At 44.3% G+C, this 17,779-nt stretch overlaps 1 protein-coding gene across 4 annotated transcripts in view; it reads right to left on the reverse strand.

Annotated features, from left to right (window-relative positions):
• CPT1C (carnitine palmitoyltransferase 1C) overlaps window positions 1–17,779 on the reverse strand; it is a 1,701,035-nt gene that overhangs the window by 167,896 nt on the left and 1,515,360 nt on the right. For all 4 annotated transcript variants that reach the window (XM_044083414.1, XM_044083412.1, XM_044083411.1 and 1 more), the window contains exon 17: window positions 1,521–1,634. In XM_044083414.1, the coding sequence (XP_043939349.1) occupies window positions 1,521–1,634 (114 nt within the window). The remainder of the gene's footprint in view (window positions 1–1,520; window positions 1,635–17,779) is intronic.

The raw sequence follows: 17,779 nt of genomic DNA on the forward strand, positions 1-17,779 counted from the left end.
AAAACAATGTCAGAGATTTGAGTTTCAGACTTCATACCCTCCAGAAAAATTTATGCTAATGCAAAACCTGTTGTTCTATCAACTTTCTAAGAGCAATATTTAAAAATGTCCCTATGTTTGGGCCTTTTTTCCACTTTTATTTTTGGCTTTGTCTAGATTTTTTGCTCTAAGAGGTTGAGAGGTATGTCAGCTCAGTAAAAGCTGTTACGCTTAACAAGATGGTATAGTCATTGGAGAAAATTGTAATACGACTAGCGGCAGTTCAGCATCTTTGCATATATTCTACAGTAACAGTCAACACTTATCACAACCACACAGATTCAGTAAGTTTGGAGAATATACATATGTGTGTTTTGTTTGGGAGGATGTTTTTAATTGTGTAGGTGTTTGCATGATATAATGTATAAACAACAGTTTGGTATGTGAGGTCCTTACAAGGTCAAAATTTGTTCTTCAAGATTGTGAAATGACAGACTTGATGGCAGCTATGAGGGTCATTTGTTAAGCCAGCATCAAAAGTGCATTTTTTTTTTGAAAAGCTATTGGGATCCTTTCTGGTGATCGCCCAGTTAAAGTACTTTTTATTTTTAAAAATGTGAGATGATATAAACAAATGCTTATGATATATCCTACTAATAAGATGGAACCTGCGATATTAAATGCTACGAGATGATATAAACAAATATTTACAATGTAACCTAGTAAAACGGAACTTACAATAAATGCATTTTTTCTTGTCTTATTACAATTTTCATCAGATGGGTGAAGTGGCGGATCATGGTGTGCTGTGTGTGTGTTATGAGCATAAAGGAATATGTAGCTGTTACTGTATCACCTTGTTTTTCATCCCCAAGTGGTGATCCTGATGTGGTGTTATAAAGGCATACCTCTCAACTTCCTAACACAAGAAATCTGGATAAAGCCTTAAATAATGGTGGTGGTGGTGGTGGGGGGGGGGGGGGGCAAAGAGCGTAAAATAGGGACAGACTTAAAATATTATTCTTATAAACTTAGAATGTGGTTAGAACAGGTTATTTTTATAAAGGAAAATTGCATATTAGTTTTATACAAGTTCAAAGTTTGATACAAGCTCAAATGTCAATAGAAATAAAACACATTGTTCTGGTTACATTTTGTGCTTCATATTTTGACTGTTCTTCAATATGCATTTGTATGTTGGTATCCCATAACTCCATTGGGGTGGGTGGGGTCATATAATTATACATGTAAATTTTTATGTTAATCAGCATACTGATTTTTGGCCAGTTGCACCTACTTTTCATGGGCCTTTGTCCAGATTTCTGAGGTTTCCAGGTTGAGAGGTATATTTTGGGTACACAACTGTAGATCTACTGAGTCCAGTGTATCTTACAAATAGCAAAATAAATCAGCAAACACATTGAAATTGATGCTTATAAAGTAGATGCTTTGAGTGTGTTGGCAAGCATATTTTTTTGACACTATGTTTATGGCTGCAGAAAAGACAGTGCAGCTACACATTTCTAAAAGCAAACACTTACAGGCCCAAATCCTCCACCACAAGAAACATACTCAGGATGGTTTGCCAAGTCAAACAGTGAAACCTGCTGGATAGGAGTCTGACTAGTGGAGAGACGCCAAGGTTCTGATAAAACCTGTGGAAAGGAAAAGAAAACCATGTCAGTTAAAAATAACACTGTACAAATGTTGTGAAAACATTTCCAACATTAGCTCTCTGACATGCCTTAACTATTTATAGCTAAAGTTAACTTTGAACCTAACACCACTCTTAAGTATTCAACTGCGGTACCACCTTTGTCATTCTTGTAAGAAAAGTGCAGTCCGGGTCTGAACTGTCTGCAAACAGCTAAAGTTAACTTTGAATCTAACACCACTCTTACAACTGCGGTACCACCTTTGTCATTCTTATAAGAAAAGTGCAGTCTGGGTCTGAACTGTCTGCAAACAGCTAAAGTTAACTTTGAACCTAACACCACTCTTACAACTGCGGTACCACCTTTGTCATTCTTATAAGAAAAGCGCAGTCCGGATCTGAACTGTCTGCACTGGAGAGCACCCTGCTTTGGCTTGTAAGCAGCCCCCCCCCCCCCCCACACACACACACACTCATCTTCCACTTTCTCTCTTATTCCCTTCTATTAGCAAATAGTATCCATAACTGATCAATACTGTTTGTTTGTGTCTTTCGGCTTTTCCCAGTTAGGGGTCGCCACAGCGGAACTCCGGTCCGCTAATGATTGGCAGTAGAGTTTTACATGCTGGCTTGCCGGGCCTAACGCACAACCTTCAGCGAAGGAAGGCCCGTTCACGCATGTCGCCACACCGAAGACGCTCTAGCTGAGAATCGAACTGGCAACGTCTAACTGTGAGGCGACAATGCTACCGCAGCACCACCACTGATCAATACTGTGTGTTTGTTAATTTAAACTGAGACCACAGTAGCCTACTGATACAATGTTATCCTGTTTTTCCACCTGGCAAATGGTTAAGAAATGACTTACAGTTTCAGAGCAGTCCTTGGTCAATTGTGATTGTTTCTTAAACACAAACTTGTCTTTGCTTTGGCTCATTAGCAGCAGTACAAAGAACTGCCTGCGCACACCCTTGTTCTCCCCTCCCCCTTCCCTGTTTATTACCTTAAGACAATCCCAAAGTTAATAAATATTACCTGTGGCAGGCACCATTTTTACTACAACCACCCTTCTCACTATCATATGTTCATTTATCAGTTAACTCTGTTATTTGATTGTTTCCAGCCCCCTCATAAGAGCAACTAACAGGGTCTCTACCCGCTTCGCTCCCCACCCTGCCCCCTATTCCCTCCCGCCCCCAGTGGTCCCACCTTACACTCTCAAACCCCTCCCATCTTTCCAGTAGCCAACCACAGCACTAACCCAACACTACCTCCTCCATCTTCCCACTACTATCACACCTCCTCAACTAACATGTACAAGCATACCTTACCTATGCTCACAGCATGCACTCTCCTTGCATATCTTACATCCTACCAAAGCTCCATCATTCCCCCACTCAACCACTACCACTGTACTACTACTCACACCACCACTCATGTCTCACCCTCACTCAGCTCCCCTCCCACCAACTCAAGAAACATCCCTATGCACCCCCCACATATTCTACCAACTATATTACTCAAGCATAAAGCATCCCTACAACTTTACACAGTAACCCTCCCACCATACCTATTACCCAAAGAGCACAATCATAGTTTCCCTTAAAAACAAACACATTCAAAAACTGAGAAAACTAATAACCTCATGCATATCTAAACTAGCCCTAATTGGAGATATCCACCCCAACCCTGGCCCTGCCATCTCCAACCCCAATCCTCATAATCAGACTAGAAACCACAACTTCTCGCATATTACAGCCAACAGAAAGCCAAGTGACTTCCTTCTACTAAGCCTAACTATTAGAAGTATATCCAACAAAGTCCATGAACTCCATGCCACCATAGACTTGTACTCCCCAGATATAGTCATCCTGACAGAAACCTGGCTAAAACCTCACATCACCAGTGAGCAAATACTCCCCACAGGTTATGGCATACTAAGAGTAGACCGGCTAAACAAGAAAGGAGGTGGTGTAGCTATAATATTTAAACAGCCTCTAAACATCCAGATCTTAAAATCATCAGCTCCACAAATGGGCAATGAAGAAATAATATATACCAACCTCAAAATAAACCAAAACAAAACCATCAACATAATTGGATGCTACTTCCCACCTGGCCAAAACATCCCTCCACTAGAAAACCTCCTCAGCTGGTCTACCCACAATCTCCCCCAAGAAACTATCATTTTAGGTGATTTCAATATTGACTGGCAATCCTGTCCTGGCAACCATCGAACCCATCATGTAAACCTTCATGGCTTCACCCAACTAGTCCAGTCGCCAACCAGGATAAATAAAAACTCCAGCAAGCACACTACCCTGGACTGGATACTAGTCAGTAAGAGCCCCCAGTCATATATAACAGGCTGCTTATCAGATAGCCTCAGTGATCACTCCCCAACATTCCTACTCAAAAAATACCTATACCAAGCTAAACCTGTCATCTACCGTCAAATACATAAAAAACTAAACTTTAACCCACTCACATTCATCTCATCCCTCAAAGAATGTAACTGGTATCCTCTAAAGTACCTCATCCTTGATGACGCAGTTGAATTTTTTAATACTACCTTCCTGAGCATCCTTAATTACCATGCCCCCATAAGACTTTCCAGAATCAAAGCACAACCCTCCCCATGACTACAGAAAACCACTAAGTCAGAAATGAAAAACAGGGATAAAGCCTGGGAGCACTGGCGCAAAACCAAAACCCCCTCAACTAGACAGAAATTCCTAGAATTACGCAATAGAGTCAAAAAGCTAATAAAACAGGACAAATTCCAGTACTACCAGTCTGCCCTAGACTCCTCCCAACTCAGACCCAAACAATTCTGGTCCTCCATAAACTCCATTATCCACCCAGGTAAAGTCAGTACCCCTCCTCCTAACATCCCTCACTCCTCAGAAAATACTGCTACCTCATTCAACACACACTTCACACAAACCATACTATTACTAGCTAAACAACACAACCCCCCTCCCCTCCAACCCACACCTTCAACTAGTAATCTCCCCACTGCCTTCTCTTTTTCTCCTGTACCTACCGCCAACATAAAAAAACTCTTAACTAAACTTAAGCCCACCAGATTAGCAGCAGACAACCCCCCAAGTGAATACCTACAAATCGCAGCTGATGCTCTGGCCTACCCAGTATCCATCTTGATTAACCGATCTCTGTCAGAAAGTTACGTTCCCTCACTGTGGAAAGTATCACATATAATTCCCCTCCACAAAGGTGGACCCTCCACAGAACTAACCAATTACCGCCCCATAGCTATTCTCTCGCCACTCTCCAAAATACTAGAGAGATGCATACACTCTCAGGTCTCAGACTACCTCCTTACTAACAACCTCCTTTCCAAACATCAGCATGGTTTCCGACCAAACCATAGCACCACCACTGCCTTACTCTCCTTTACTAACACTATCCTTCAGCATAAAAACAATGGCCATCTCTCCTCTGCTACTTTCCTAGACCTATCTAAAGCATTTGACACGGTCCCACACAAACAACTTATCTCTGTCCTCAATAACCTATCCTTCTCACAATTGGTCACCAACTGGTTTCAGAGTTACCTGTCTGACCGTCAACAATCCATTGTATGGCAGAATGACACATCTCCCCAACTACTTGTTTCCATAGGGGTTCCCCAAGGATCCATCCTTGGACCCCTACTCTTCTCTGTTTTCACCAATAATCTAGCCTCTGCCACCAAACATGGCACACTCATACAATACGCAGATGACTCAACCATCATCTGCTCAGCCCAGTCCCTACCCAAACTGCAAAAAGTCACACAGGAAGCCTTTTCCTCTCTTGAAACTTGGTTATCCGATGCCCAATTAATACTCAACCCAAACAAAACTAAACTACTCATCTTCCAACCCACCAACTATACTCAAAACAACTCACACTTTAACATCACAGCAAAAGACAACACCACTATATACCCAGCTGAACACACCAAATTGCTAGGAGTGGAAATAGACAAAGTAAAATTTGACATTCACATATCCTTGACCATAAAAAAAAGTCCACAATAAACTAGGAGCGCTACACAGAAATAAGCAACTTCTCACCAAAGCAGCAAAGATTTCAATAGCAAATTCCCACCTTATCTTCACCCTACTTTATGCCTGTCCAATATATACCAACCTAAGGCAATCCGATTTAAACAAGCTAGAGACCTGCTACAACAAAATCGCCAAATTCACCACAGGGGCATCCTACCGTAGTCACCACTGTCTCTCACTTGCTGAATTGGGCTGGCTTGAACTCCCTCACCTCCTTCAGTGGTATCAACTCTCACTTGCCCACAAACTAGTAAATCATCCACTAAATGTCCCATCCCTCCAGAATCTACTCCAACCCTAACGCACCACCAGACCACTAAGATCCAGCAACAAAGATCACTTGCAGATCATTAAAGCCAATAACTCTGCTGGTGAAGCACTACTCTCTTGCACCATAGCCAAATTATGGAACTCCCTTCCACCCACCATTACCTCCATACCATCATGCACTCAGTTCAAAACTTTACTAAAAGTGCACCTAAAAATATGCTGGCTATGCCCTTGCACCTCCCACTCTAATATCATCCTTCCCATCCAACCACTACCTTTCTTTCCACTCCACTAACTACCTTGATTATAGCAAGCTCAGATGCTCATAAGCCAGTACTTATTACACAGCAGGAACTTCTTGTAACATTTGTTAATGTCTGTTATGTACTTCACAGATAAAGATTCTAGTTGTCTACTGATGTACTATGTTCTTCATCTGTAAATATGTTGTAAGTAATTGCTATGTAAATTGTTAATAGCTATGTAATCCAATGTAACTACTGTCTGTTTATTTTAACTGTGGAGCTTTTCTCCCCGGGCTACACTGAAAATGGACCTACGTCCAGTCGGACACTCCCGGTCAACAAATATAAATAAATAAATAAATATTTACAAACAAAAAACATCATGTCATAATGCCATTAATCTTCTAACATTCCATTTTATTACTTGCTTTCTCTGACAGTCAAGTCACACACTAACACTCAAGCTCTTCAGCAAAACCTGCCCTAGACCTGGAAAAGGAATCTAGTTTAAAGTGCTTTGTAAAGTTATGCGCAGAGGACCAAGTTGCTCCTCCTAGAATAATTCTAGGAGTCCAAGCCTTTATAAAAATCCACAGATTAAGTCAAAGTCCAGGTACAGTGTGTGCCTTCACCTTGCCTGGAATAACAACAAAAGATAATACAATGAGATAACCATTTGGAAATTGTCTGCTTTGACACAGGTTATCCCTTCTTACCTTCACAAGGTCCGACATGTCTGTGAAGAGTCCCTGAGAGCGGATTGGAGGTTGAAAAGGAAGCCCTGGTTTGATGGACAACTGAAGGATCCACCAATGAAGTTCCAACTTGAGGTATGGAAGAAGAGGGACTAGAAAAACTAAAGAACAATAATGTTAAAGCCAAACTGACTTCAGAAACCACTGGAGCTCTCTCATATGGAGCTTGGCCAGAGGAAGCATTGGAATGGTGGGAGCCATGTAACCCAAAGCCCTTGGAAATGTCCTGGCTGTAATTCAAGCCAGAGGAAAAAGGGAATGAAAGAAAGCAATCAGAGTTAAAGCCTTGTTGGGAGGCAGGGATGCCAGCATTGAAACAGTCTGGAGCCTGCACCCCAGAAAAACATGATCCTGAAGAGGTGTCGGGAATGATTTTTGGGAATTTATAGTAAACCCCAGGCTATACAGGACAGAAATGGCAAAGTGTAGATGCTGAAGTAAAGTATCCCGAGAAGAAGCCTGAATGAGTATGGTTGTCCAGGTAAGGAAACGTGTATCCCTCTCAACCTGCAAAAAGTAATCACAGGAGCAAGGTATTTAGTGAAGATCCTTGGGGCAACAGAGAGGCCAAAAGGCAAAGCAGATATCTGAAAATGCCAGGAAGTAACAGAAATGTAAAAACTTCCTGAAAAGGGGATGAACGGGGTTGTGTAGATAAGCATCCTTGAGAGCCAGGGAAACTAGAAAAGCCTGAGGAACTAGAAGAAGAAACAAGGCTTGAAGGGATGGCATCCAAATGGAAAGGACCTTTAAAAAAAAAAAGGTGTTTAGCTGATAAAGATCCAGAATGGGTCTTTAGGTACCTTCCTTCCTGGGGACCAAGCACATTCTGGAGTAAAAAGTACAGTTGTGTACACTTACCATAAATGTAGATGTTCAAGTGTATTCACTGTTGCAGTCATTACATTTAGGTTATCTGCTTGCAGGTAGCCCTCAGTCAGCCTGATTAACAAAGTCTTGGGTCCTGCGTCGGTTGTTGTCCCTTCTTCCATGACGTCAGGTCGTCAGGGGTATAAAACATGCAGCCGACACCATTACATCAGTTTTTCTTGCCCCAGATGTCAGGTGCCCCTCTAATGGGAAGCAATTAAATATAAAAGTACAATAATACACATCCAACAAAAAAGCAAACACACCAAAAAGCTTTTACGCATAGTAAAGGAATGTGGATGTATAACCAAAAGAAGTTAGGGGTCTGGATGGAGGGTAACCAGGACTGCAACAGTGAATACACTCGAACATCTACATTTATGGTAAGTGTACACAACTGTACTATGTTCATGTTTCACTGTTGCAGTCATTACATTTGGGTAGATTCCCAAAGCTATGGTTGGGAGGAGGATTTCAAATAGCATTAGGACCAGCAAGACTGCAGTGGCAAAACCAGCTCTGGATTTAGAGAAAATTGGCAAATGATAATGCGTGGTGAAAGTATGTACAGAACTCCAGGTAATAGCTTCTAGGATGTCCCTGGCAGGGATGCCTCTGAGAAAGGCTGTAGAGGCAGATGCAGCCCTGTTGGAGTGAGGTCTGATCCCCTGGGGGATAGGTTTTTCCATGATGCTTATAGCAGAAATTAATGCAATAGCCTATCCATTTAGAAATGGTTTGCTTTGAAATAGCCTTCCCCTCTGCCCCTGCAGCAAATGCCACCACCAATTGTTCAGATTTTCTATGAGGTTTAGTCCTGTCCAAGTAGAATCTAAGTTGTCTGTGCACATCTAAGGAATGCAATATTCGTTCCCCTTTGTTCTGTGGACTAGGAAAGAAGGTTAGCAAATGAATGGACTGATTAAGAGCCACACTGGATACCACCTTGGGCATGAAGGATGGATTGGTTCTGAGGGACACACTGTCCGCACGAAAGATGATGAAAGGCTCCACTGCCATAAGGGCCTTTAACTCAGACACCCTTCTAGGTGAAGTGATTACTAAAAGGAAAGCTGTTTTCCAAGAAAGAACTTTTTAAGTCCGCAGTGGCAGCTGGTTTGAAAGGGGGTAGAGTGAGTTTCTCCAAAACAAAGTTAAGGTCCCAGGTTAGGATTGGAGCTCTCCTGGGTGGTCTCACATTTCTGGCGGCTCTGAGGAACTGCTTGAGCAGTGGGTGAGGGAAGAGGGGAGGCTCTGTGTTATAATGAGCTGAAATGGCTGAGGCGTGGATTTTAATGGAGGAAAAAGACAGACCCTTGTGAAGCATCTCAGTTAAGTATTGTAAAATCTGAGGTAAATTGGGTGCTGCTGTGCTCATCCCTTGAGATTGGTTCCAGACACAGAATCCTTTCCATTTTTCAGCATAAGATTTTCTAGTACTAGGCCTCCTTGCCTCTAAAATGATATCCATCACAGGTTTACTGAGGGATGGTAAAGGAGAGGTTAGGTAATTAGCCAGGCTGCAAGGTTCAATGTTAGAAGCTGAGGGTGCAGAATCTGATTCTGCTGCTGGGACAACAGGGAAGGAGTCCGAGGCAGGTGCCATGGGGATAACCATGACGCACTGCGCAGGAGGGGGTACCAGTGTTGGCGTGGCCAGTCTGGAGCAATCAAAATCATCCTTGGTTTGTCCTGTTTGATTTTTAGTAGTACTTTGGAGAGCAGAGGCAGTGGGAGGAAGGCATAAACCGATAGGTTTTCCAGCTGAAGGACAGAGCATCCACTTTCCAGGCTTGTTTGTAGGGAGTCTTTGTGCAAACTTTGTCCAATTGGTAGTTCTGGGGAGAGGCAAATAGGTCTATATCTGAGCTCCCCCATTTGCTTGTCAACATGTTGAAAATCCTTGGTACCAGTTTTCACTCGTGTGGGTCCATGAGGTTTCTGCTTTGTCCGTCTGTATTTAATTTTCCTGGCAGGAATTGAGCTTGTAGGTGCACGGTAGCTCAAGGCTGTGTTCCACAATGTCCGTCTACCATTAATTGCCCTGGAAGAATGTGGTCTTTGAAGGCTGTCAGAGCATTCTGTACAGCTAACATTTCTTTTTGATTGATATGCAGGTGCATTTGACTTGGGTTCCATTGCCCTGAATGCACTTCCCTGCCAGGTGAGCCCACCATGCATAGTCTGATGTGTCTCTTGTTAGGGTTTGGGCGGCAGGGGGTGGTATGAAAGGTAGTCCTTTGTTTTTGTGGCAGGCCTCCACCCACCAAATGAACTCTAAGCGTAGGCAAGGTATGATAGGAATCATTGCTTCTAGATCCTGGGAATGTTGACACCATAGGCTTTTTAGATACCACTGTAGTTTCCTCATATGCAGCCTTGCATATGGAATTAGAAGAATGCAGGAGGCCATGAACCTCAAGGCTTGCAGTATTTGTCTTGCAGATAGTAGGGTTGTTGTGGCCACTTGTTTGAAGTAGGCTGTCAAATGAATGTTTCTCTGGCGTGAGGTAAGCCATCTGGGAAGTTGCATTCAAGCTTGTTCCCAGGAATATAATTTGTTGACAGGGAACCAGTTCAGATTTCTTTTTGTTTATAGTGTACCCTAGACAGGATAGAACCCTTTGTACAAAGGCCAGATGATTCAAACGTATGTCCTGGCTTTCTGCCTGAATTATACAATCGTCCAGGTATGGGTATATTTGAATATTTCTTTGCCTGCAAAATGAATAACTGGAGCTAGGCACTTTGTGAATACCCTGGGCGCAGTAGATAAGCCAAAGGGCAGTGCAGAGAACTGATAGCGTGTGTAGCCTCCTTTGAAGCGAAGGTATCTTCTGCAAGCTTCCCTGATTGGGATGTGCAGGTATGCTTCTTTTAAATCTAGCGTTGCCAACCAGGCATCTTTGTCTAGCATAGGAAGCAACTGGTGAAGTCAGCATCTTCAATTTTGGATCTCCAAAAAGGTGTTTAGAGTAGACAGGTCCAGGACAGGACGCCATGAACTGTATTTCTGGGTACCAGGAAAAGCCTTGAGTAGAAACCTTGTCCCTTTTCCTCTTCTGGTACCAAATGAATAGCCGCCATGCTTAAGAGAGAAAGTACTTGTTTTTGGGCCTCTGCCCACTGATTTGGGGGTAGGTCCAGTCACCCGTTTGGTGTTGGCAACGTGTGAAAGTGAAATCTGTATCCCTGGGACACTACATTTAAAACCCATTTGTCCTGGGTAATGAGTTCCCAGTTCTTTGCATGAAGAGCAATCTTTCCCCCCAAAGGGGCAGTCAACTGATAAGTGCTTGGAAATTTTAAAAGGAAGTCATTGAGACAGTTTACCATAGAGGGGGAAGTCTTATTACTCCCAGATTTGGAAGCGGAGGCCCCCCATTGCTTAGTCCTTTGTGCCCCCTGGGACTGAAACTTGGGGTTTCCTGCTGTGTCTGTGTTTGGCTTGAGAAGACCTGGAAGGGGCTGGAAAGGACTAATTTTTAGAGGGCCAGTGCTTACTAAATCTAGGGGGCTGAACTTGTAAGAAGTCTTTTAACAGTTTGCATAGATTTAGCTTTATCTTCCATCTTTTTAAGAACTTCCTCAGCCTTGTTGCCAAACAGGCGGTCCTGATTTAAGGGAGCATCCAACAATTTAGCTTTAACATGATCAGGTAAAGATTGCTCCTTAAGCCAAGCATGCCTTCTGAGCACAGACCCAGTAACAGCAGCCCTGCAAGAGGCCTCTAATGAATCAAAACCACATTGCAAAGTATGTTTTCCAACCTGTTCAGCAGAATGCATTAAATCCTGTAATTCTTTATTTTCCACACAATCAGGAATCAACATAATTTTCTGTTTAAGCAATACAATAACATGTTAGTGATACTTTAACATATGAAACTGGCAGTTTAAAACCCTAATGGCCAAGGTTGCAGAAGTGTAAACCTTCTTATCCCATCTATCCAGCGCCCTGGAGTCTCTATCAGAAGGGGTAGGATTTTTACAGTAGAAGCCTTAATGCCTTTGGGCCCCTGAGAAACAGTCTCTGGATCCGCAATAGGATTTTTAAAAAGGAACTTGTGTGACTCAGGGAGACCCTGTAGTATATGTCGGGTTTTCTGGGAGCAGGAGGCAAGGAATCAGGGGTCAAACTAGATTCTGAAAAAGCATCATCAACAATGTCTAGTACAGGAGGAATTGCTAAAGGCCTATGTTAAGGCAGAAGTAAGAAATCCCTGAGCCTCTTTTTTGAATCAGAAAAATCCTGGCTTTCCCAGTGGAAATGCTCCCTTAGAGTATGTACGGTTTCACCAAAAGAAAAATCCTCTGGAGGAGAAGCAGAGGGAATAGAGTCCTCTGCATCAGAATCCTTATAAGTAGTTAAGGGCAAATCCAGATCATCAGAAGAATCAGAAAAAACAAAATCCTGGTCAGAAGATTCATAAACAACTTCAGCCCTAGGCCTCTTAGAAGGGGGTGGGGGGGGTTGGCTACCCCTGATTAGAGTTATTAGATCTTCAGCCATTCTTATCATTTGTATTTTAGGCATGGAGGCCTGGGCATCGTTTTTTAGGCATGGTTCCAGATTTAGGCCTAAGTGAAGAAGGAGGCGTCGGTTTAATATGCAAGTCCGTAGGCCTGAATACACCCTCAGAAGCCGATGCCTGCACAGTGGCTCCAGACCCATCCAAGGTAGAGACATCCACAGGTTCCATAGTTGAAGCATGTCGCGGCATACCGGACTCCGAATGGGTCTCAGTAGAGGCCTGCGAATCAGAAGTAGCGGGTATCAGGGGCTGCGAAAGTGCCTGAGTACCGGCGAACTGGCTTAGGAGAAGCGTCGTCGGCAGTTTTGGACCTCGGTGGCCTGTCTCTGTCTTTATCTTTGCGTTTTTTCGGAATCCCGGTTGTCGGATGGCTAACCAACGACATTTCTGGATAAATAAACAGAGAACCGAAATATTTAGAGACGAAAATATACAGACGACGGATAGTGCACTGATTAAATAAAGCACAAAACCAACAGCAAGATAGGTCGTGGTCTGGGCTTAGGCAAGGAATACAGTACGTATGAAAATCTTTATGAGGTATTTGCTTCCCACAAGTAATGCAATTATTAACTTTTACTGACATCGGTAAGGAGCAAGAAAAAGTTTCCCCAACTGGGTACTTCACTTTAGTTGAAGACTTCGGTTCTGAGACTTGAAAATGAAAATTTCAGGAGTCGACCGACTGGCACTTGCAAACTGCTTCTGCTTCGGGCACCACACAATAAAAGAAAGACTGATGTAATGGTGTCGGCTGCATGTTGTATATCCCTGACGACCTGACATCATGGAAAAAGGGACAGCAACCAATACAGGACCCAAGACTTTGTTAATCAGGCCGACTGAGGGCTACCTGCAAGCAGATAAGCCAAATGTAATGACTGCAACAGGGAAACACGAAGAACATCCCCTTCCCCCTCCGAGGAGTTGGAATTTCTTGAACTGTTCCTTGAGCCACTAAGTCCCTGAAGCAACTCTGGAAAAAGGGGAGTTATTCCTGAGAAGGCTGAGGAATGCCCAAAAGGTTGGGGTGAGGAGGGGATTTCCAAACCATGTAACAACCCTGCGAATTATGGAAAGAACCCAGGAGTCTTGGGTGCACTTTAACGAAACAGGATGGGACAGAGAAAGAGGAATGTGACTGAAGAAAGTACAGTTGTGTGCACTTACCGTAAATGTAGATGTTCGCGTGTATTCACTGCTGCAGTCATCACTTGTAGGTTATCCCTGCTGTGGTAGCCCTCGGCCAGCCCAAATACCAGACTCAATGTTTTTGTGCATCAGCTGCTGTCGCCTGTAGTCTGACATTAGCTCGTCAGTACTATAAAGCAAGGCAGCTGACATCATTACATCAGTTTATCTTGCCTTAACCCATCAGAAGCACAAGAGAAAAGAGAGACGTAGACCTGGTGGCCAACAGCCACCATGGGAAGCATGTGTCCTCATAGGGGAAGATGTGAAAAGGGGGATGGAGGGAGGGAAACTGAATACACTCGAACATCTACATTTATGTTAAGTGTACACAACTGTACTATGTTCTTCGTGTTTCACTCTTGGAGTCATCATCTGTGGGAGGATTCCCAAAGCTGAGGTAAAAAGGGTGGAAGGGTAGACAGAGTCCTAGGTATGGTTCAGGAGACCCTGCAGAAATGCAGAGGCAAACCCTGCCCTAGACTTCGAAAAGAGAGGTAGATGGTAATGCTTTGTAAAGGTATGGACAGAGGTCCAGGTGGCCGCTTTCAATATGTCCCTGGTAGGTGCTCCTCTGAGGAAGGCAGTGGAAGTGGAGGTTGCCCTAGTGGAGTGGGTACGGACTGACCTAGGGATGGGTTTCCCATGTAGTTTGTAGCAAAAATGGATACAGTGTGATATCCATTTGGAAATGGTTTGCTTGGAGATGGGCTTCCCCTCTGCCCCTGGGGCAAAGCTTACAAGGAGCTAGTTAGTTTTTCTGAATGGCTTAGCGCGGTTCAGAAAGTATCTGAGTTGTCCGTGCATGTTTAGTGAGTGTAGAATTCTTTTCCCCTTGTTTAGAGGGTTGGGAAAGAAGGTGGGAAGGTGTATGGCCTGGTTAAGGGTCACATCAGATACCACCTTGGGGATAAAGGAGGAATTAGTCCTCAGGAAGACTCTGTCTACATGGAGAAAATTATGAAGGGCTCGACAGCCATGAGAGCGTAAAGTTCTGAGACCTTTCTGGCTGAGGTGGTAGCTAGTAGGAAGGCAGTTTTCCAGAAGTATTTCAATTCCGTTAAAGCGGCAGGTTCGAAAGGAGGTAAGGTTAGTTTCTCTAACACATAATTCAGGTCCCAGGGTGGAGTAGGAGGTCTTCTGGGAGGGCTGATATTAGAAGCCCCTTTGAGGAACTGCTTAATCAAAGGATGGGAGAAGGGGGGGGGTCTGAATCATAAGGGGCACAGATGGCTGAGGCATGTATTTTAATAGCGGAAAAGGAGAGGCCACTATTGAGCAGCTCTGCTAAGTAATCCAGGATGAGAGGGATGGAAGGTTGGGAGGTACTGCCCCCTTTTAATTGTTTCCAGGAGCAGAATATTTTCCTGTATAAAAGATTTTCTTGTGCTGGGCCTTCTGGCCTCTGTGATGATGCCCAGATCCCGTTTGCTTAATAGTGCCTTCTTGTTACTTTTTAGTGTATGAACCATGCTAAAGGTTTGAGAGTCTGTAGGTCTGGGTGCAGTCCCTTCCCCCTCTCCTGGGTCAAGAGGTCTGACCTTAGTGGAAGCAGCTTGGGGGGCTGTAAGGTCAGACTGCGTAGTAAGGGGTACCAATGCTGTCTGGGCCACTCCCATGCTAGGAGGTGATACTCCCTGGTACAAAACTTGTGCAGCTGGTGAGTGAGGTGCGAAGCAAAGAGGTTCACCTCTGGGGTCCCCCACTTCTGGGTGATTTGCAAAAAGATTTCTCTGAGGAGCTGCCATTCGTAAGGTTCCAGTAAGCTTCTGCTTAGGTGGTCTGCCAGTGTGTTATTGATCCCTGGTAAATATTGAGCAATTAGGTGGAGCCCCATGGAGGTGGCTGTAAGCCACAGACTCATGGCTAACCTGCACAAGCGGTAAGATTGGGTGCCCCCCCTGCTTGTTGACGTACCACATTACTGTGGTGGTCTGTTTTTGTAAGGAGGACCCAATGGCCTGAGATGGGGTTTGAAGGAAGTCAGGGTGTTTTGCACTGCCATCATTTCTTTCTGGTTGATGTGCAAATTGTGTTGCTGGGCATTCCACAGGCCTTGGGTACACCTGCCTGCTAGGTGAGCGCCCCAGGCTATGTCTGAGGCGTCAGTGGTGAATGTCTGGCGGAAGGGTGGAGGATGAAGGGAAGATGCTTGTTCATGGCACAGGCCTCTGCCCATGAGAGAAATTCGTCCCTTATGCAAGGGATCAGTGGGAGAGTGGTCTCTAGGGACTGCAAGTGCTGACACCAAAGGTTCTTTATGTACCACTGAAGCTTTCTCATGTGAAGCCTGGTGAAAGGGATTGAGAAAGATGCAAGACGCCATGTAACCCAGGGCTTGCAGGAACTTCTTCACAGTGAGGTGACTTCTGGAAGCCAGCTGGGTGAAGGAGAGGGGCAGGAAACTATGCTTTTCTGGGGATAGGAAGGCCATTTGGGTAGCTGTGTCTAGCACAGCTCCCAGGAAAACAATTCTCCTGGTGGGGTTTTGTTTTGATTTTTTTCTCATTGATGGCAAACCCTAGGGAAGCTAGGAGTCTTTTTGACAAAGAGAAGATTCTGGAGCAACTTTTATTTGCTGTTCGCCTGAATGAGGCAGTCGTCCAGGTAAGGGTAAATCTGCATATTTCTCTGTCTGCAGAATGTTATAGCTGGGGCCAATCATTTGAATACTCTCGGAGCAGTAGAAAAGCCAAAGTGAAGTGCAGAGAAACTGAAAGTGCTGATTACCTGCTCTGAAGCGCAGGAATTTTCTGCACGATTCCCTGATGGGGATGTAGAGGTAGGGATCTTTTAGGTCTAGTGTCACTAGCCAGGCATTTTGTGCGAGCATAGGCAACAGCTGCTGCAAGGTTAGCATTCTGAATCTGGGGACCATCAAGGAGGTGTTCAGTTTAGATAGATCCAGGATGGGGCGCCAAGTGCCCTCTTTTCTGGGAACAAGAAATAGTCTTGAGTAAAAACCTTTTCCTGTTTGATCCGGAAGGACAGGTTCTACTGCCCCCTGGGATATTAGGGTTTTTACCTGTTTAATGCCTCTGCCCACTGGTTTGGGGGGAGGTCTGGGTACCCTCGTGGAATTGGGAGTTTGCTGAAGGAGAATCTGTATCCCCGAGAAATGATTTTTAATACCCATTGGTCCTTGGTTATAGAGGCACAATTGTCCTTGAAGAGGGTGAGCCTTCCTCCTAGTTTTAGATGAGTGAAAGGAGGGCAGAGGGAGGAGGGAGAGTCATTGTGAGTGCTTACCATAGAAGCTTGGCTTAGAACTCCCTGCCTTAGAGCCACAGGTGGTCCATTGTTTGCTTCTCTGCTGGCCTTGGGATAGGGGCCCGGATGTCCTGTCCATGTGAGGCTTACGTTGGCCCTGTCTGCTGGGTGCAGGGAAGGTCCAGTGCTTAGAGGGGAAGTTCCTGCTGAATCTGGGTGGTTGAACTTGAAAGAAATCTTTTACTGTTTAAACAGATTTTGCTTTGTCTTCCATCTTTTTAAGTACCTCTTCTGCTTTTTTCCCCAAACAGGCATTCCTTGCCTAGGGGAGCATTAAAAAGTTTAGACTTGACATGATCAGGGAGAGGTTGTTCCTTCAGCCATGCATGTCTTCTAACAACAGATCCTGTCACTGCTGCCCTGCTAGAGACTTCTAGGGCATCTTAACCACATTGTAATGAGTGCTTGGCCACTTGACAAGCAGAGTGCAGTAATTCTGCATTGTTCCAAAGTGTGTTGTTGACATTTTAATATATGGAACTGACAACTGAGTGCTCTGATAGCTAAGGTTGCAGACGTGTATACTTTCTTACCCCATCTGTCCAGAGGTCTGGAGTCGTTGTCAGAAGGAAGAGGATTCTTGGCAGAACTATTCTTAACTCCTTTGGGTCCCTGTGTAATGACCTCAGGGTCTGCAGCAGGGTTCCTGTACAGGTATTTGTGAGAATCTAGTACTCTGTAGAACCTGTCATGTTTAGCTGGAACAGGAGGCAGGGCATCAGGGGGCTAAACTGGATTCAAGGAAAACATCATCCACTTCTAGAATAGGTGGGATGGCCAGGGGTCTGTGCTGGAGCAGGACCAGAAACTCTCTAAGTCGTTTCTTTGACTGTGGGTAGTCCTAAGATTCCCACTGGAAATGTTCCCTGAGGGAGTGAAGGGTTTCTTCAAAGGAGAGGTCCTCTGGAGGGAAGGCAGAGGGGATGGATTCCTCT

This window comes from Protopterus annectens, chromosome 9.part0 (assembly GCF_019279795.1).
Source record: "Protopterus annectens isolate FY-2018-M chromosome 9.part0, PAN1.0, whole genome shotgun sequence".
Taxonomy (NCBI): domain Eukaryota; kingdom Metazoa; phylum Chordata; order Ceratodontiformes; family Protopteridae; genus Protopterus; species Protopterus annectens.